We start from the raw sequence: 20,009 nt of genomic DNA on the forward strand, positions 1-20,009 counted from the left end.
CTATCTGATGTTACCTGGTGTAATTATGAATTTTCATTATATTCCAGATGCAGAGGGGGGGAATGGGAAAAAAAAAGGGGGGAATGAATAATTGTCCAGCAGGGGGCTCCACTGACTACACTGAAGTTCCTCTGGGGTCTCTGGACATCTCTGCTGCAGACAGCCTCACTCTGTCCCCTCAGGCAGGTGTGTCAACAGCTAAATACTCTTCAGTAGGAGTGGTCAATTCGGCTGAAAATGTATATATACTTACGTGTACACTCTTAAAATAGATGGTTCTTCAAGGGTTCTTTAGTAAAGAAAATGGTTCTATATAGAACCATGAACACTCAAACAACCCTTTGCATGACTGCAGGGTTCTTTGCATCATGAAAGGGTTCTTCGGATTGATGGAAAATGTGCATGAATGTGCTGTAGATGCTTTTTGAAAATGTGTTAAGAAAACAATAGTTAGCTACATGCGAACTTAATATGTATGACACTTATGTTTACATTAAGTCAGTGAGGAACCCTCACAGCCTTCTAGACCTTTTATTTTTTTTTTTACATATCCATAGATTTTAACTAATTTTATTCAATAGAACCATCATGCTTGCTGTGTTTAAAGTCTGTAAATATTATAGTTGTACTCTTATTTTATTGTTTTAGTTTTAATCAAATGGGTTAAAAGTGCCAAACAGAAAATTATCCAATCGTGATTGTGTTCTCTGTGGTTTTGAAGTAGATACAGTGAGGCAAGGTCTCCCATTGGCTAAGACTTAAGGAGCTGAACTGAAGGCCTTGCATGTTAGATCAGGCATGTCAAACTGGAGACCTTCCAAGCCAAAGTGCTGCAGAGATCAGTGTTTAACCTCATCTGATGCTCTGAATTCAGTTCATGAAGGCCTTACTGATTAGCTGATGAGTCGAATAAATTGTGTTTAATGAGGCAGTGCGCTGAAATGAGTTTTGGCCCGTGAGGAATGGAGCCTGACACGTGTATTAGATTAACTACCAACATCTTCAGAAGTGACAGAGGAATCTAGTTCTAGATACATCACTGACTGTGAATACGAGCTGTAATCTAAGCAGGTTTTGGATAGTTGTTAGGAATGGAAAACAGCGGCGGCAGAACTCTTTCCTGAAACAGTCACTGTTACAATGATACATACAAGCTCAAATATATGATAATGTCTGTTACAAGCTTCAAATAAATAATATGGAATGTCTTTTACAAGCTTCAGATTTCAGGATTTAATCTAGATTTAATCTGGATTTAATCCAGCATTAGCAGGCAGTAATAATTGTTGAGGTGTTTTGTTTCTTGTTTTCAGTGAATTGTCACATTGATTTGATCTGAAGGCCTAACTTTAATGATCACAGTTCACGACTGTGTAAAATGTATATATTTCAAAATAATATAGAGGCTTGTGCTGTCATGAGTGAATAAAATTCTGCCTCCCTGAGTAAATCAAAAAACATCAAAAATAACTCAAACATTAATGAAATCTGAAAAATGTTTGTTGTTGATGATACAAACTGAGTTACAATTGGGTGACTACATTTGTTACAGATGTCACATTTTTCTCTCTCTCTCTCTCTCTCTCTCCATCTGTCTCTCTCTCTGTAGACGGCAGTGATAGAGAGATGGAGCGGATGGAGGAGTTGCCGCTGTGTAGCTGTAGGATGGAGGCTCCACGTGTGGAGCGACTCACCGCGCACACGCAGCGCACCTGCATGGCCATCGAGAGCATCAATGGACAGGTGTGACCACAGCACCTATGAGAAAGTGTAGGGGGCGATATGGCTTCTACTGTTTCATTTAAAAAGCCTCTATAATGTTCATATGATCCACACAGTCACTCTGACAGACTGTAATACACTACAGGAAGCGTAGGGGGCGATATGGCTTCTACTGTTTCATTTAAAAAGCCTCTATAATGTTCATATGATCCACACAGTCACTCTGACAGACTGTAATACACTACAGGAAGTGTAGGGGGCGATATGGCTTCTACTGTTTCATTTAAAAAGCTCTATAATGTTCATATGATCCACACAGTCATTCTGACAGACTGTAATACACTACAGGAGGTGTAGGGGGCGATATGGCTTCTACTGTTTCATTTAAAAAGCCTCTATAATGGTCATATGATCCACACAGTCATTCTGACAGACTGTAATACACTACAGGAAGTGTAGGGGGCGATATGGCTTCTACTGTTTCATTTAAAAAGCCTCTATAATGTTCATATGATCCACACAGTCATTCTGACAGACTGTAATACACTACAGGAAGTGTAGGGGGGGATATGACGGCAGCAGAGACATAAAAATCAAAAAGAATAGTCAGTTAATTGAATAATTGTGGATACATTAATAGGTTGTTGTAGTGATCATTGGTTGTGATGCTGTCATTATGTAAAGTGCATCTATTTATTTTATTAAATTCACCCTCGTTTTCCTCTCTCCCTCCGTCTCTCTCAGCTGGTGGGCTGTACCAATAAGATCATGAAGGGGGAGACGATGCGTCCGTCCAGCCGTGTGTCTCTGATGGTTCTGTGTGAAACTCATCGCTCACACATGGTCAAACACCACTGCTGCCCGGGCTGCGGATACTTCTGCCTGTCTGTACGTTTATAAAATAACATTCATTTTTGGAGTGTTGCTATTATTATTATTATTATCATTATTATTATCATTATTATTATTATTATTATTATTGTTGTTGTTATTATTATGAATTGTACATGAATATGAGTAGTATATTAATTTTCAGGGGACATTTCTGGAGTGTTGTTAATGTTATTGCTATTATTTATTATTATTGTTGTATATGTATGCATATGCGTTTTGTATTCATTTTCAGGGGACGTTTTTGGAGTGCTGTCCGGACATTCGTATTGCTCACCGGTTCCACCGCGGCTGTGTGTCGGTGTTGGGCAGTGGGCGGAGCCGTTGTGGAGCAGGCGGCGGCCTGCTCTTCTGCCCGCACTGCGGAGAGGACGCCTCTGAGGCCCAGGAGGTCACCATCCCGCCGGCAACACCGTCACCAGGGACAACTGTAGTCACAGCAACCGCCTCCTCAACAACAACCACACCCTCGCTCCTCCCATCCACGCTCACCGTGGCAACCACAGCGCTTAGCAATGAGAAGAGGACTGGCGAGCCAATCAGGTGAGAGAAGAGTGCTGCAGTTCTGTTGCTGAAAGGACACTCTTATTGAGAATATTAATAACAACACTAATTATATTCTTTCAGTATCTTCCAGTCAGTGGTGGACGAAGTACACAAATCATGTACTTGAGTTAAAGTAGAGATACCCAAGGTAAAATATTACTCCAGTAAAAGTAGAAGTTACTTCCTTACTCCCTCCCAAAACACTGAAGGCAAACAGTTTCCCTTAGGTAGAACTGAGTGGCTCTGAAATAACCTTTTGTGAACAAACAAAGTTTCAGTTTAAGATTTATTTGAACTTAGTTACAAATTTAAGTTTAATAAAAACTTTAAACTCAGATTCACAAATGAGTTTCCTTTACTAAACTGCATCTGTAGGTCTCTGTTCATAAACATAAACTAGACAAAACAAATTTACTATAAAATGAAATGTGTTTGTATAAATTCAGAATAAAGACACGTCAGTCTCAACTGCATATGAGTACATATTTCTATATTGTGGTCTGTTTACACAAAGTTAGGTTAGTTCATCATTTATGTTGAATAGACACTCCCAAAATTTTACACTGCTGCACTGATGTTGAACCGTGTGCTGCACTGGGTCGGTATGTCCAACAGGTCAAAACAAGCTCAAAACAAAGTGACCGCTGTGCCCTGATTGGTGTTCTTGCTTTGTGCTTCTTTCGTTTTGACATGTTACGTTTTTATACACACATAAACCAAAAGGAAGGACAGATTTCTCATAATGTAGTGGAGTAAAAAGTGAGATATCTGACTGTGAAATGTGGTGGAGTGAAAGGAAAAAGTCGCCCAAAATGGAAAAACTTCAGTACAGATACAGGGAAAAAATACTTAAGTACAGAAACAAATTACATTTACTTCATTACTGTCCACCACTGCTTCCAGTATTTTTAATTTTGAGTATATTCTGTCCCTTATGCTAATGTGTTGCCTGTTGTTTCATTTCTTATATTTTGTAAATCAGTGCGAGGATGCATTGGCGTGGTGAGGCAAGAAAGGGGGCGGAGCCTCAGTTACAGACTCCCAGTGCTGCGACTGGAGGAGGCGTGGTAGAGGATGTGGTTGCCCAGGGTGATGGGGGCGTGGACAGTGTTGGCCCCTCCCTCGTACTGCCCAATGGGAAGCCGGTCTGCCCCAGTGCACTTCCTCCGGGAGACAGGAGGGCGGCGCTACAGAGAGCGATTCTTACCCAGGATACTGAGAGGTAACACGAACGTGTATATGCTAAGCAGTTAACTGTAAATGTAATTGATATGTAGCTACATCATAAATTATATTAAATTACATAGTTAAATAATTGTCATTTAAATAGCATCTGTAACAGAATTATTATGCATATCTGGACAGGGTTAAGATAGACAGTGCATACTGTGTTCTGATTGGTTGACTGGGTTCTATGACATTCTCAAAAAAAATTCTGCTCCCTCTTTCTGTGTTCTGATTGGTCAGGAAGAAGAAGCTGAGGTTCCACCCGCGCCAGCTTTACCCAGCAGCCAAGCAGGGGGAGGTCCAGAAAGTTCTGCTTATGCTCAGTACGTTCACACAGCCTCCACCAATCAGCACTGTCCTTGTGAGCTCACTGAGTTTGAGCTCTGTAACTGACAAACCACATTATTATCAATTATTTATTAGTAATTCTGTCGTGTCCCTTTGAATATTTTTGGTGACAATAAGAACGTTAATATTGTCATTTCCTTTGAATATTGTGAATGTTGTTAAGAATATTAGCAACTTTTTTCTTCTCAGAACTTTGTTTTTTTTTTTATCTAGAATATATATTTACTTTTAATGTTACTAATATTTTTATGTTTTATGAAGATTGTTAATTTTTTTAGAATTCTTAATATAATCTATTTTACTAAATTAGCAACATGATACCAATTGATAAAAATTTTGCACCGTCAACTCAGGCTACCAAGTCAATGAATCTTGAAAAAATTAAAAATCAAGAATTTATGGCCACAATAATAGAAACATGTTTATCATATATACATTGTGCTTATAATTAACAAGTGTGCTTCAGTACCAAACACTAGTCATGTGTTGCTTTGACAAAGGGAATATTTATTAAAAACTGTACATTGATGAGAACACACACATTCACACATTAGCATAGCAAGTTGCATTTGTTTGTCATGAACCCACACCAGCAGGAGCTCATAAGCACACATGATTGTTCCCATCTCCAAGGCAAGTCTCCATTCGAGCCACAGGCTCTGCGTTTTTAGAGAACACCACTGTGAACTGTCGTGATCAGGGACACCAGGCAGTAGGCGATTTCAGCCCCTACATATAGTGTTTTAATTATTCATACAATACATAATACATGTCTTTCTCTCTCTTAGTGGAAGGTATAGATCCAGCATATCAGCCTGATTCTCAGAATCGTCGTTCTGCTCTTCACGCTGCAGCTCAGCGTGGCCTGCTGGACGTCTGCTACCTGCTCATACAGGTACACTGTTACTTATAATTTGTAAATAATATGAGTCCAAATTGTGGTGTAATTTCAGATTATGAATTCAGATGTTTGCACCCCATAGCGCCTTTATTTTTTTATTTATTTATTTATTTATTTACTGTGGATATATGTAATAGTGGTGTGCGAACATTGATTGCTGAATTTTGTTCTTGTTATATGCTTGCATACGAGTCGAATGTCAGTAAAGTTGAGTTGAGATACGACCCAGGAGCTTTCTAGGAATTTACAACCAACACACTACACATTAGCTACTCTTCGAGTTTACTAACAGTCTTATACATGTATTAAAATCCCAACAACAGTGCTAATCTGAGTTTAGACTGTTTTTTAATCTGAAGTTTAAATATGAAGCTTCTTTCTCATCATCAGAACAGAACCGAGCAGTTTGTTGTTGTCTGTATTTGTTTTGTTGTGTTTAGGCGGGCGCTAAGGTGGACGCTCAGGATAAAAGTCTGAGGACTCCTCTGCTGGAGGCGATCATGAACAACCAGGTGGAGGTGGCCCGATTCCTCATGCAGAGCGGAGCGTGTGTTTACCACGTAGTGAGTATTAACATACTAATGCGCACAGCCAGTGAACCAGACAGCATTAGAGGCGTCTTCTTTTCTCGCATTTTGGTAGAAGTTAGCTGATGCTAGTATCTGAACAGCCAAACAAATACAGACCCTCCCTTCAGTGTTCACTCTAAAGCTCCGCCCTCTGAATACAGACCCTCCCTTCAGTGTTCCCTCCAAAGCCTCCCTTCAGTGTTCCCTCCAAAGCCCCGCCCCCAAACAAGTACAGTTCCTCCCTTCAGTGTTCCCTCCAAAGCCCCGCCCCCAAACAAATACAGTCCCTCCCTTCAGTGTTCCCTCCAAAGCCTCCCTTCAGTGTTCCCTCCAAAGCCCCGCCCCCAAACAAATACAGTTCCTCCCTTCAGTGTTCCCTCCAAAGCCCGCCCCCAAACAAATACAGTCCCTCCCTTCAGTGTTCCCTCCAAAGCCTCCCTTCAGTGTTCCCTCCAAAGCCCCGCCCCCAAACAAATACAGTTCCTCCCTTCAGTGTTCCCTCCAAAGCCCCGCCCCCAAACAAATACAATTCCTCCCTTCACTGTTCTCTCTGAAGCCTCCCTTCAGTGTTCTCTCTGAAGCCTCCCTTCAGTGTTCCCTCCAAAGGCTCCCTTCAGTGTTCCCACGAAAGCCCTGCCCCCAAACAAATACAGTTCCTCCCTTCAGTGTTCCCACGAAAGCCCTGCCCCCAAACAAATACAGTTCCTCCCTTCAGTGTTCCCACGAAAGCCCTGCCCCCAAACAAATACAGTTCCTCCCTTCAGTGTTCCCACGAAAGCCCTGCCCCCAAACAAATACAGTTCCTCCCTTCAGTGTTCCCTCCAAAGCCTCCCTTCAGTGTTCCCTCCAAAGCCCCGCCCCCAAACAAATACAGTTCCTCCCTTCAGTGTTCCCTCCAAAGCCCCGCCCCCAAACAAATACAGTTCCTCCCTTCAGTCTTCCCTCCAAGGCCCCGCCCCCAAACAAATACAGCCCCTCCCTTCAGTCTTCCCTCCAAAGCCCCGCCCCCAAACAAATACAGCCCCTCCCTTCAGTCTTCCCTCCAAAGCCCCGCCCCCAAATAAAGTTCAATATTCCCTTCAATATTTATTAATATTGATCATTATTGTCGCTACATAATTCTTTTCCCTGTCTCCCTCCCTCCCTCTCTCTCTCTCTCTCTCTCTCTCTCTCTCTCTCTCTCTCTCTCTCTTTGTTTGTCTGTCTGTTTCTTTCTTTTTTTGTCTGTCTGTCTGTCTCTCTCTCTCGCTCTCTCTCTCTCTCTTTCTCTTTGTTTGTCTGTCTGTTTCTTTCTTTTTTTGTCTGTCTGTCTGTCTCTCTCTCTCTCTCTCTCTCTCTCTCTCTCTCTCTCTCAGGAGGAAGATGGCTCCACTGGTCTTCATCACGCTGCTAAACTGGGGAATCTGGAGATCGTCACGCTTTTACTCAACACTGGTCAGGTGGACATAAATGCTCAGGTAAAGCCTGGATTGTGATTGTTTGTTTTGAGAACTGATGGTTTCACAGTTCATTCAGTTTAATCCAGATATTTATTGACAAAGATACGGAAGATTAATCTTTTAAAGAAACCATATAATAATTAATATAATGTCATATAATAATAATAATAGTAATAATGGTAATAATGCTAATAAAAGTGATGTACTTTGTTGCTCTCTCTCTCTGTAGGACAGTGGTGGATGGACTCCAATAATCTGGGCTGCTGAACACAGACACACTGACATAATCAGAGCTCTGCTGAATCGGGGGGCCGACGTCACACTCAAAGACAAGGTCAAACACACAACCCCCTCTTATTTGGCAAAATTAGCCAAACAGTGTTTTATCTGTCATTACATTTTCAGTAAAGCCTTAGTGAGGCCTGAAACATATTATTCGCAAGGATGCGAACGCAAACACTTGGAGCTACATAGACATTGTTTCGCGCGTAGTTGCATTCTGCATTCTGCATTCTGCATTCTGCATTCTGCATTCTGCGTTCTGCATTCTGAGCGTTACAGCAGGTGGCGCCATAACAACAGCCAAGCCCGACCGAGCGGTCTTATGCCACCAGAGTATTTTCTCAACTGCCATAGCAGACAAGCAGTTGAGTCTCACGCGAAGACGGCTTACATAAACTTTAAACATCATACATTATCACCTTTCCATTTCAGAGAAGAGGTAAAGCAGCTCACTCTCCTCTACTGTTGGAATAACAGTAGATCCCTCTCTGATTTGTCCTCTATCGCCCCCTTCAGTACTGAGTATTTTAACTGCCACAGCAACGTAAGAACGTACAGTGAGTTTGTACAGAAGGACTGAAAGTCTGCAGCGCGTTCACGTCCTTGCGTAAAGTATGTTTCAGGATACAGAAACACCTGTGGATGTTTTCAGATCTGAAGCAGCTTGATTTTCTCCTCTCTCTCAGAGATAAAAGCTTTAAGTGCTGTTTATCTGATGGGGGCAGTTTTGGTGTCTTTCTCCTTCCTTATGCAAGTGGACTATCTTGACCTCCACAGAAATATCTCCTGAATGAATGAATGAATAACTTGGCCAATTTGATGGGAAATACTTTTTCAGAACTATTTCAGGAACGACATACTTCTAATAATATGAAATCTGTGGATCTGCAACTGGATTGTTTTTATATGACTAAGAAGTGATGCCTTACTTTTGAATGGTAATGTAAATACATTGTTGCAATAATAATAATGATAATAATTATTATTATTATAATAATAATTATTATTATTATTAAATACAGGGTGATTCAAAAAGAGTCATCAGATTTCAAAGCGCCATATTTTTTACAACCGTGAGCCGCCTAGGAACCAATCACAGTCCAATTGAAAGAGGGGGTCATAGAGTTTCTGACAGTCAGTATGGCAGTGAACCTCCAACAGCTCAGAGTGTACGTCATTGATACCAACAGTTCCAAGAAAAAGGTCAGCAGCATCACCAGATCTCACGCCGTGTGACTTTTTTGTGGGGGCACTTTAAGGATTCTGTTTATGTGCCACTCCCAGCAAAACTGGATGATCTCCGAAATCGCACTGAAAGAGCCGTGAGTGCAGCGACACCCGACATGCTCAATCCAGTATGGGATGAATTTGACTATGGTGTTGATGTTGTCTGTACAGCTGGAGGAGGTTCATACTGAGACCTTATACAATTACATAATAAACTTTATGCTCATTTAAGCCATTTACAGTTCACTGCATTGATCTGTAATGATTTACAGGTGAAATCAATCATTTTGAAATTGGATGAATCTTTATGAATCACCCTGTATTTTGTTGCTGCCAGGACAAAATCATATCTCCATTTTGTTTTTCATTGAAATCAGATGAGATGAGCTTCAAAATTACTTGGAGTGAATAAATACTCCTTTAACTTCAGTTAAAGATTGATAATGTTTTTTTCTTCATAGTTTTGAAGATAGATGGTTTTGTTCTGTCAATCACTCTATGCTGATTAATTTCAGAAGCTCCAAAAGCAACATGTCAACACAAAAAAGAGTAATTGACATCAGCAGCATTGGTTTAATGGATTATACGTCACTAATTAGACCCGAAAAATGTAATTATCTCTGTCTGTGTGTTGTAGGAGATGAATGTGTGTTTGCACTGGGCGTCGTTTGCGGGCAGTGCAGAGATCGCCGAGCTGGTTCTGAATGCGGGCTGTCCGCTCTCGAGCGTAAACCTGCACGGAGACACGCCGCTGCACATCGCTGCCCGAGAAGGATACAACGACTGCGTCACGTCAGTACAGCTCGCCTGTTTACAAACATGGGAAAGAAATGATGGCTCTTCAGTGCGAATAGTAACATTCACCTAAAAGAGTCGACACATGCCATTGTCCAAAATGACTTGGATTGAAATCTCGTTACATTAACTGTAAATTAACGTCCCCCTGTACATGTGTTACCATCGTGGCGCTGTTTGTGTGTCGTTGCAGGTTGTTCTTGTCTCGCGGAGCAGACATTGACGTGATGAACAGGGAAGGAGACACGCCCCTTTCCTTGGCGCGCCCTGATTCGCCAGTTTGGGTGGCGCTGCAGATAAACCGAAAGCTGCGCAGAGGAATAGCCAATCGGATCGTCCGAACAGAGAGGATCATCTGCAGGTGACGTTCCAAACCTCTCGGTAGATTCATTCCAGCCCAGGATTGCTAGGTGCATGATTTTCCCACCAAATTGAGCCACTTCGAAAATGCAGTCGTGATTGAAAGTGATACGTTCTCAGGTTGTGTAGAGAGTAACAATGAATATAGTAATTTAAATACTGTAGCATTTGATCATCATGTTGGTATTAATTTCCTTATTTAGTGTTCAGAAGCTTCGTTGTTGGTAACCTTCAGAATTATAGCACAATTTTCAGAGATAGAGGCTGATTATGCACATATTACCAAATAGTTGTCACTTATTTATCACATTTTGTCATAAAACCATGAAAAAAAAATGCTGCAACTTAACACAAGACGTGATATTAGGCTACAAATCTGGTCATATCCAGGTAATGCTAGGACACACTCCTCCCTGCTATTTCACACTGTCCTCACTTTTCTTCAAAAGAATTTAAGTGACATAAGTTAATGAAAATCAGTTTAGCTGATTCCTGTAAGATGTGAACGGCTGAAAATCTTTGCGAATTTAGTATAAAATATTGATATAGCTCACAAAGTCGTCGTGAAAATGAATTTAGTAATTTGTATACTGGATACTATATACTGTATTCATTTCCTTATTTAGTATTCTGAAGCTTTGTCTTTGGTAACGTTTCAGACCTCCACAGAGTTCAGAGATAGAGGCTGATTCATGCACTTTTTACCACACATTTGTAACTTATTTATCACATTTTGTCATAAAACCATGACAAATATGCAATTACTTAACATAAGATGTGATATTAGGCTAGAAAAACACTCACTGATTCTGCTGTAGCTTTAAATGCTGAAGGACATTCAGGTGAAGAAGCTGAGGGTCCTCAGTTGCTCGTTTAGCTGCTGCGAGCTGTAAGACAGTTTAGCTGATTCCTGTAAGATCTGAACGGCTGTAAATCTTCACAAACTTAGTATAAAACATTGATGTAACTCGCTGAGTCGTCATTCCTGATATTTATGTTCATTTATCAAAGGTATTTCAGTCTTGATGGAATTGAATGTGGAGCTCCAAGTTAGCAGTGGAGTATAAACTTGGTTCATAGGCTACACTGACTATAAAACACACTGCTAAACAGAGATTTCAAAAGGTTTACATCTTGAACTTTAACTGTATCATCACTGCTCTCTGGGTAAAGAAAAATCCAGCAACGTTAACTTCAGTGACCAGAACTTTGACCATTTGTCTGACAAACTAAATCTTAACCAGAAACCATGACTGGCATTAAAATTTCCAGTTTCTTTTGTGATTCAAATTTTGGAGTTTAATGTATGTGTTTTGTTTTTTAAGCGCAGTTATGACTTATGTCCAGGTTAGCCATGGTTCTCTGTGTGACTGTGTCCGGTTCTGTGTTTTAGTGATATAGCTCAGGGCTATGAGAACATTCCCATCCCCTGTGTGAACGGAGTGGACGATGAAGGCTGTCCGTCTGATTATAAATACATCGCCGAGAACTGCGAAACATCTGCCATGAACATCGACCGCAACATCACCCACCTACAGGTACACAGACACACCTGCAGACACCGCAGCATCACTCACCTACAGGTACACGGACACACCTGACAGCACCGCAGCATCACTCACCTACAGGTACACGGACACACCTGACAGCACCGCAGCATCACCCACCTACAGGTACACAGACACATCTGCAGACACCGCAACACACCCACCTACAGGTACACAGACATACCTGACAGCACCGCAGCATCACTCACCTACAGATGCACAGACACACCTGACAGCACCGCAGCATCACCCACCTACAGGTACACAGACACACCTGACAGCACCACAGCATCACCCACCTACAGGTACACAGACACTCCTGACAGCACCGCAGCATCACTCACCTACAGGTACACAGACACACCTGACAGCACCACAGCATCACCCACCTACAGGTACACAGACACACCTGACAGCACCGCAGCATCACCCACCTACAGGTACACAGACACACCTGACAGCACCACAGCATCACTCACCTACAGATGCACAGACACACCTACAGGCACCGCAACACACCCACCTACAGGTACACCTGTTCCACTTCCCCTGTTCCAGTTCTCCTGTTTCAGTTGGTCTAGTTCACCTGATCTAGTTCTCCTGTTCTAGCACACCTGTTCAAGTCCACCTCTTCTGGTTCACCTTAACTTGTTTACATGTTACAGTTTTGTAGTAACACAGCTACAGATGTAGCTCTTCTAGTTTAGTTCACCTGGTCCAGTTCTCCTGGTCTGGTTCTCTTGATGTAGTTCTCCTGTTGTAGCTCTTCTAGTCTGGTTCTCCTGTTCTAGTTCTCCTGGTCTAGTTCTCCTGATGTAGCTCTCATGTTGTAGTTCACCTGTTTTTGTTCTCCTGTTGTAGCTTATAGTTCTCCTGGTCTAGTTCTCCAGGTCTGGTTCTCCTGGTCTGGTTCTTCTGATGTATTTATCCTGGTCTGGTGCTCCTAATGTGGTTTTCCTGCTCTGGTTCTCCTAACGTAGTTCTCCTGATGTAGCTCTCCTAGTCTGGTTCTCCTGATGTAGCTCTCCCGTTGTAGTTCACCTGTTTTTTCTCCTGTACTTCTTTTTCACCTGTATTATTTGTTAGATGACTGAGTTCTGGGTGAGATGTTGTCTGTAACTGTCCTGGTGTCACACAGCAATACTGACACTATTGATTGGTATTAATACATAAGAGAAACTTAATTAAACTTACTGAATGTAATTTGTTCGGGTGCTTCAGATCGTTTTGAAAGAGCAGTTCAGTATAAACAGTAGGTTTTCCTTTTGGTGTAATTCTAAGAGAGTGAACTGATACTGTGATGTATTTGGACAGTAATGTGATATTGAATTTTATGTATCTCTCAGCTTTAGATGATCTAGGACTAGTTTAGTAAATCTCCAGGAGTAAGACTGAGCGTCCCAGCTTTAACGCCATTCTGAATGTGTGACACTGTGATAATGTTTGTGTTTGCTGTAGCACTGTAGCTGCACTGATGACTGCTCCTCCAGTAACTGCCTTTGTGGACAGCTCAGCATCCGCTGCTGGTACGACAAGGTAAAACATGACTTAACACGGAAGCGCATTAGAGCTGTAAACAACAATCGCAAGGCTGTGTAATAGCAAAATATTTATCCTCAGGATGACACCATCCGCTAGCTATGCTAACTGAAAATACCTAACTCCAGCTAACTCTGATAACTGGACATAGATCACACTGGCTCACTCTGCTAACTGAGTTAAATAACAATTGCTAAATGTTCTAGTAGTATTGAGTGAATAGCCAGTACTTGAGGAATATTTTACCAAAAGTATCTACTTTCACCACCACAGCATATAAAAGACAAAAGTCTCACAGCACCACCTGGTGTACAGGGGACACAGCTGTTCAAGAGTTCAAGCCTTCACTGCCAATAATTATCATTTTCTTTATGTAATGTGACGTGTTCATTGATGAAAGACGGTGTTGATTGTAACTGTGTGTGTGTCTGCAGGACCAGCGCCTCCTACAGGAGTTCAATAAGATCGAGCCTCCGCTGATCTTTGAGTGTAACCTGGCGTGTTCCTGTTATAAATCCTGTAAGAACAGGGTGGTGCAGGCTGGAATAAAGTGAGTTTAATCACTGTTTACTCATCTGTCTGTTTCCCCTCATCAGCTTTGTTTTATCCCAGGTACTGATCTCATTAGTACAGTTACCTAACACCTGGTCTGTTTGTGTTAGGGTGCGTTTACAGCTCTATCGTACTGAGAAGATGGGCTGGGGGGTCAGAGCGCTACAGGACATTCCACAGGGCAGCTTCATCTGCGAGTGAGTGAATCTGTCCATCTCTCTCTCTCACTGATGTTCTCCTGGCCTAATTCACCTGGCCTAGTTCACCTGAAATAGTTCTCCTGGCTTAGTTTACCTGGTCTGGTACTCCTGGCCTAGTTCACTTTTTTGTTCTAATTTCTTTTTTTTTACAGGTATGTTGGAGAGCTGATCTCTGATGCAGAAGCTGATGTGAGAGAAGACGATTCATATCTGTTCGATCTGGACAACAAGGTAACACCTGATTAACCGAGCAAATGAAACACGCACACCTGTTTAACCGAGCGGATTAAACCTCCATACCTTTTAATGGAGCGGATTAAACCTCCACACCCGTTTAACCGAGCAAATGAAACCTCTACACCTGTTTAATAGTGCGGATAAAATTTCTACACCTGTTTAGTAGAGCAGATTAAACCTGCCCGCCTGTCTAATAAAGCAGATTAAACCTGCTCACCTGTTTAAAAGAGCGGATTAAACCTCCACACCTCGTTCATAGAGCAGATTAAACCTCCACGCTTAGTTCACAGAGTGGATTAAACCTGCTCACCTGTTTAATAGAGCGGATTAAATTTCTACACCTAGTTCATAGAGCAGATTAAGCCTCCACACCTGTTTAATACAGCGAATTAAGCATCCACACCTGTTTAATAGAGCATATTAAACCTGTTTGCCTGTTTAATAGAGCATATGAAACCTGCGCAGATTAAAGCTGCACACATGTTTAATAGAGCAGATTAAAGATGCACACCTGTTTAATAGAGCGGATTAAACCTGCACGGATTAAAGCTGCTCACGTTTACTAGAGCGGATTGAACCTGCACACCTGTTTAATAGAGCGGATTAAACCTGCCCACCTGTTTAATAGAGCAGATTAAACTTGCCCACCTGTTTAATGGAGCGGATTAAACCTGCCCACCTGTTTAATAGAGTAAATTAACAGACTTAATTTTTTCTATTTTTCTGTCTTCCTCTGCAGGATGGTGAGGTGTACTGCATCGACGCCCGTTACTATGGTAACATAAGTCGTTTCATTAATCATTTGTGTGACCCGAACATCATCCCTGTGCGAGTGTTCATGCTGCATCAGGACCTGCGCTTCCCCCGCATCGCCTTCTTCAGCTCCAGAGACATCCTAACAGGACAGGAGCTCGGGTAATGGGATTCCCCTATAGTAGTGGTAAACTGTATGGCCAAAAGTATGTGGACTCTTAACTTCCACGCTTATATGAGCTTTCTGGACGTTCCATTCCAAAACAATGGGCATTATTATGGAGTTGGTCCCCCTTTGCAGCTATAACAGCTTCCACTCTTCTGGGAAGCTTCTACAAGATATTGGAGTGTGTGTGTGTGGGAATTTGTGCACATTTCAATCAGAAGAGCATTTGTGAGGTCAGACACTGATGTTGGACAAGAGGCCTGGTTCACAAGCGATGTTCCAGTTCATCCCAAAGGTGTTCAGTGGGGTTGAGGTCAGGGCTCTGTGCAGGCCACTGGAGTTCCTCCACACCAAACTGGTCAAACCCTGTCTATATAGACCTCCCTTTGTGCACAGCAGCTCAGTCATGCTGGAACAGGAAAGGGTCTTCCTCAAACTGCTGACACAAAGCTGGAAGCAGATAACTGTGTAAAATCACCCTTCACTGGAACTGAGGGGCCCAAACCCTGAAAAACAGCCCCAGCCCATCATCCCTCCTCCACCAAACTTTACTGTTGGCACTATGTATTCCAGTAGGTAACGTTCTCCTGGCATCCACCAAACCCAGACTCATCATCAGACTGACAGATAGAGAAGCTGATTCATCACTCCAGAAAACACGTTTCCACTGCTGCAGAGTCCAGTGGTGGCGCTTTACACCACTCCAACCGACACGTGGCCTTGCACATAGTGATCTTAAGCTTGTGTGCAGCTGCTCAGCCCTGAAAACCCATTTCTTGAAGCTGCTCAGATCTTGTGCCGATTTTGCTTCAAGAGGCAGTTTGGTACTCTGTAGTGAGTGACATAGGCAATAGGTGGTCTTGCTCATTGAGTTTCATGGCTAAGATGTTTCGCATCCATTTCACATTCATAACACTTACAGTTGTCCAGGGCAGCTCTAGAAGGGCAGAAATTTAATGAACTTGTGGAATGTGGTGTCCACATACTTTTAAATTAAAATGGATAAATGAAGGGTTTTGCACTGTACTGTGACTTTAACAGCTTCTGTATTGAGGGTCTCACTGCTGCTCTTCTTCTCTTTGTCTCTGTTTATCAGGTTTGATTATGGAGATCGATTCTGGGACATTAAGAGTAAATACTTCACGTGTCAGTGCGGCTCGGAGAAATGTAAACATTCAGCTGAAGCCATCGCGCTGGAGCAGAGCCGGCTGGCCCGCATGGAGACGTGTCCAGAGTCGGGGAGTGAACCTGCGCTAAGCATTGTGGGAAATTCCTAAACCCTGAGCGAGTCTGGAACCTGCTGAACCCGACTGCAGACCTTCAGAGTCGACTCGACCTGAGCAGAGCCCTTCTACAGCTGAACATGACCAGTTCAAACAGTTAAAGAGACAGTTTGGCCAGAATTGAACTGACCCAGTTTTCCCATTTAGTGTAGCTGATCAGCCGAGTCGTATTTGGTGTCGGAAGTTTACTTCTTTAGTTTTCGTCTTTAGGCTGATGTAACCTTAGACACCACTAATTAGCACAGTGCTAACTACAGGCCTAAAGCCTCAAACCATGTGGAGTTGTTTAGTAATCTCTGAAAATGAATCCTTTATTTTTATTTTATTTTATTTTAAGGTCCACATTTGTGTGGCTTTATGTACCAAAAACAGTCAGAATTAGTTTTTACGGACCATTTTCCAGCCTCTTTATGTTTTGGAATTAAACAGGCTGTTTTTGTTACTGTGCCTTTAAGACTGATATATGTAAATGGACTCCTTTCTGATTGGCTGTGCCTCATTCAAAAAAGCAGTCCAGGCTAAAACACTTATAACTTCAATGGCAGCAGGTGGAGCAAGTTTTGCAGGCTGAATAGGAGGCTATGTAAATGAGTTGTGTTTTTTGTGACATCACAAAAACAGTGAATTGAAAATAAGCTGTTACCGTGCCTTTAAGACTGATATATGTAAATGAGCTCTGATCTGATTGGCTGTGCCATGTTTAAAAAGCAGTCTGAGCTGAAACACTCCTTGTAACCTCAGCGTGAGTGGGTGCAGCCAAACTGCGGTAGGCGGAATGGGCAAATATATGTAAATGTTTTGGGGTTTTTGTGACGTCACAAAAGCAGTGAAACCCTTAACAAGCATGCAGTTAGCTTCATGCTAATTGGTGGGGTATAAGCTGGAATACTTGTTAGCTACATTAGCCTCTTAGCTCCAGCGTTAAACTACCGAAGAACTTTAGACACAATACAGGACTCGGCTGATCGACTACATTTGCAGTGAGAGAGGGTAAAATTGGGGGAGCCTGATTTCTGACTGAACTATCGCTTTAATAGTGTTGGATTGAACTGTAGAGGCTTTTAAAAGAGCTAATCAGACACAAGCAGAAGCTGTCTGAGTGAAAAATGACTGAAGTAAGGCTTTAACATGTTGGAGTTTGGAGTGGTCAGATTTGTCTGACCTTTCTGACCAGACTCAGTGGCCAACACTGTGAATGAAAAGGTGCTTTTTATTTTTCTCATGTGGGTCAACAGTTGTTATTTAGTCAGTTCTGGTCAACGTTTAAAATGGAATTCCACTGATTTTCCAACATTTCTGTGCTAAAAAGAAGCACAAAAGATGTGAAAAATGTACATGTACTTTCTTCTACACCTCTGGAGGAATTACAGTCCAGCACATTAAATCTCACCATACCAGACTGTCCACTATTGTATTTCACATATAGTAAAACTGTATAACTATGCAGTGCCATACCCTGCATGAGAGCGACAGCACAGAACCACTTTCAGTTCTCCAAAAGAACCCTTTTATGCCCCTTTTGGACTTCATCACTATTAGCTGCATCTGTATCATACAGCCAATTACTATGGACTATATTTACTATATTTCAGTATATAGTAAATATATATTATATTTATTACATGTATATTATATTATTTCAACACAATTCACTGAACCTGAACAACAGAAAACCTTTATTAAGGTCATTTGTCTCTGCTTATAACATTTGCATATGTTTAAGAACCAAAAATGTAATAATCCCTCAGAATTAAACAAGCTGTTTTTGTTAAGACTGATATATGTAAATGAGCTCTGTTCTGATTGGCTGTGCCTCACTCAAAAAACAGTGCGGGCTGAAACACCCCTTACAATGTCAGTGTGAGTGGGCGGGGCTAAACTGCTGGATTCTGAGTGGGTTTGAAGAGGTTTATGCAAATGTGTGGTTTTCTTGTGACGTCACAGAAACAGTGAATTTAGAGCAGCTGGTGGTTCTTCAAAGGTTCTTTATGAAAGAAAATGGTTCTATATAAAACCATAAACATGATTAAAGGGTTCTTTGCACTGTGAAATGGTTCTTCAGATTGATGGAGAATGTGCTGTAGATGGTTGTACACAGAACCTTTTGAAAAGGGTTCTTCTATCGTTACAGTGTCGAAAGAACCCTTTTTTGTTGTATTTGTGCTATATGGAACCTTTTTCAAAAAGGTTCTATGTACCACCATCTACAGCACATTCTCCATCAATCTGAAGAACCTTTTCACCATGCGAAGAACCCTTTAATCATGCATTTTCTTTACTTAAGAACCATTGAAGAACCATTTCTTTTGAATGTGTGTTTCTAGGAAGAAAAACCTTTGACTAGTTTAGAACTCATATTATGTGGGAGTTCTTTAAATTCACAGCTCCTTTACAAAGATATATTGAAACCAAAAGGTTCTTTAGGGAACTAAAAGTGGTTCTTCTGTTTCATCGCTCTGAAGAACGCTTTTTGGTTCCATTATTTGTAAGAGTGGAACAGCAAGTAGGCAGTTTTGAGATTATTTTGTGCAGTTTGGAGTAAAGAGGTTTTTATGTTTTTCTCTTTCACAGTTGATGAGATTGAAAACGCTGAATTGTTCCATTTAAAAGGTTCTTTAGGGATCCAAAAGTGGTTCTCTTACAGTATCTCTCACAGCGCCTCCTACTAGCTGTTGTGTTTCTCCGAAATTCCAGGAGCCTTAAACGCTTCATCTCTCTGAAGTGGCTGAATATCAAATGACTTGATGCTCTTTATTGATGTACAGTCATTTGCAAAAGTTTGTGCACCCCTGGTTAAATGTACATTTAGTTGATTGTCTGATCTTGATAATAAGAAAACACACCCTCTACAGAGAACTTCTGCACATTTTAATGCACAATTACTGCACAATTTACTGAATTTATCACACTGGGGAACAAAATAAAACATAAAATGTGGCGTGTGCAAAAGTTATGGCACACTTTATATTTTATATTTTATTATTTTTTCCAATTATGTTAAACTTGGCCAATAAATACAAATCGTGCACAAAATTTTGCAGGAAAAATGTCATATTTTAAGCATGTTCTCTGCAGAGCAGTGGTCACCAGCCCTCCTCCTGGAGATCTACTCTGCTGCAGAGTGTAGTTCTAACCTTCATCTTATAAACTGCCTCCACTTACCTCACACTAATGCGTCTGATTCAGTCAAAGCCAATCAGCTGGTCTGAGTGCGGCAGGTTGTGGATGAAACTAGACTCAGCAGGATGGTCCATCTCCAGGACCAGGGTTGGTGACCACTGCTGTAGATGATGTGTTGACTTATTTTCAGACTGTATCAGTGCCATGAGCTCATTTAAGGAACATTCAGCCTGTCGTTTTGGACCGTCGTGTTTGCTTCTCTTTATATGAAGACTGAGCTGTATGAGTTGAGTATGACTGTTTTT

General features: G+C 41.6%; 1 protein-coding gene across 1 annotated transcript; it reads left to right on the forward strand.

Moving 5' to 3' along the window:
• The first annotated feature begins 83 nt into the window (after window positions 1-83).
• Window positions 84-18,610, forward strand: LOC118800154 (histone-lysine N-methyltransferase EHMT2-like). The gene is made up of 19 exons (XM_036560318.1): window positions 84-186; window positions 1,610-1,743; window positions 2,467-2,610; window positions 2,849-3,156; window positions 4,142-4,381; window positions 4,627-4,709; window positions 5,523-5,629; window positions 6,076-6,198; window positions 7,560-7,661; window positions 7,873-7,977; window positions 9,790-9,944; window positions 10,141-10,308; window positions 11,701-11,845; window positions 13,313-13,390; window positions 13,828-13,943; window positions 14,056-14,142; window positions 14,298-14,376; window positions 15,122-15,297; window positions 16,398-18,610. The coding sequence occupies exons 1-19, from the start codon at window positions 84-86 to the stop codon at window positions 16,576-16,578; spliced, it is 2,634 nt and encodes an 877-aa protein (XP_036416211.1). The 3' UTR covers window positions 16,579-18,610.
• The last annotated feature ends 1,399 nt before the right edge of the window (window positions 18,611-20,009 follow it).

Source organism: Colossoma macropomum, unplaced genomic scaffold (genome assembly GCF_904425465.1).
Source record: "Colossoma macropomum unplaced genomic scaffold, Colossoma_macropomum, whole genome shotgun sequence".
NCBI classification, from domain to species: Eukaryota; Metazoa; Chordata; class Actinopteri; order Characiformes; family Serrasalmidae; genus Colossoma; species Colossoma macropomum.

Bases quoted from the DNA above. Each gene is read 5' to 3' on its own strand.
- LOC118800154 (XM_036560318.1), top strand. From the start codon at position 84: ATGAATAATTGTCCAGCAGGGGGCTCCACTGACTACACTGAAGTTCCT. The intron at 7,978-9,789 runs GTCAAACACACA...TGTGTGTTGTAG, and splicing joins ACGTCACACTCAAAGACAAG to GAGATGAATGTGTGTTTGCA. The intron at 11,846-13,312 runs GTACACAGACAC...TGTTTGCTGTAG, and splicing joins GCAACATCACCCACCTACAG to CACTGTAGCTGCACTGATGA.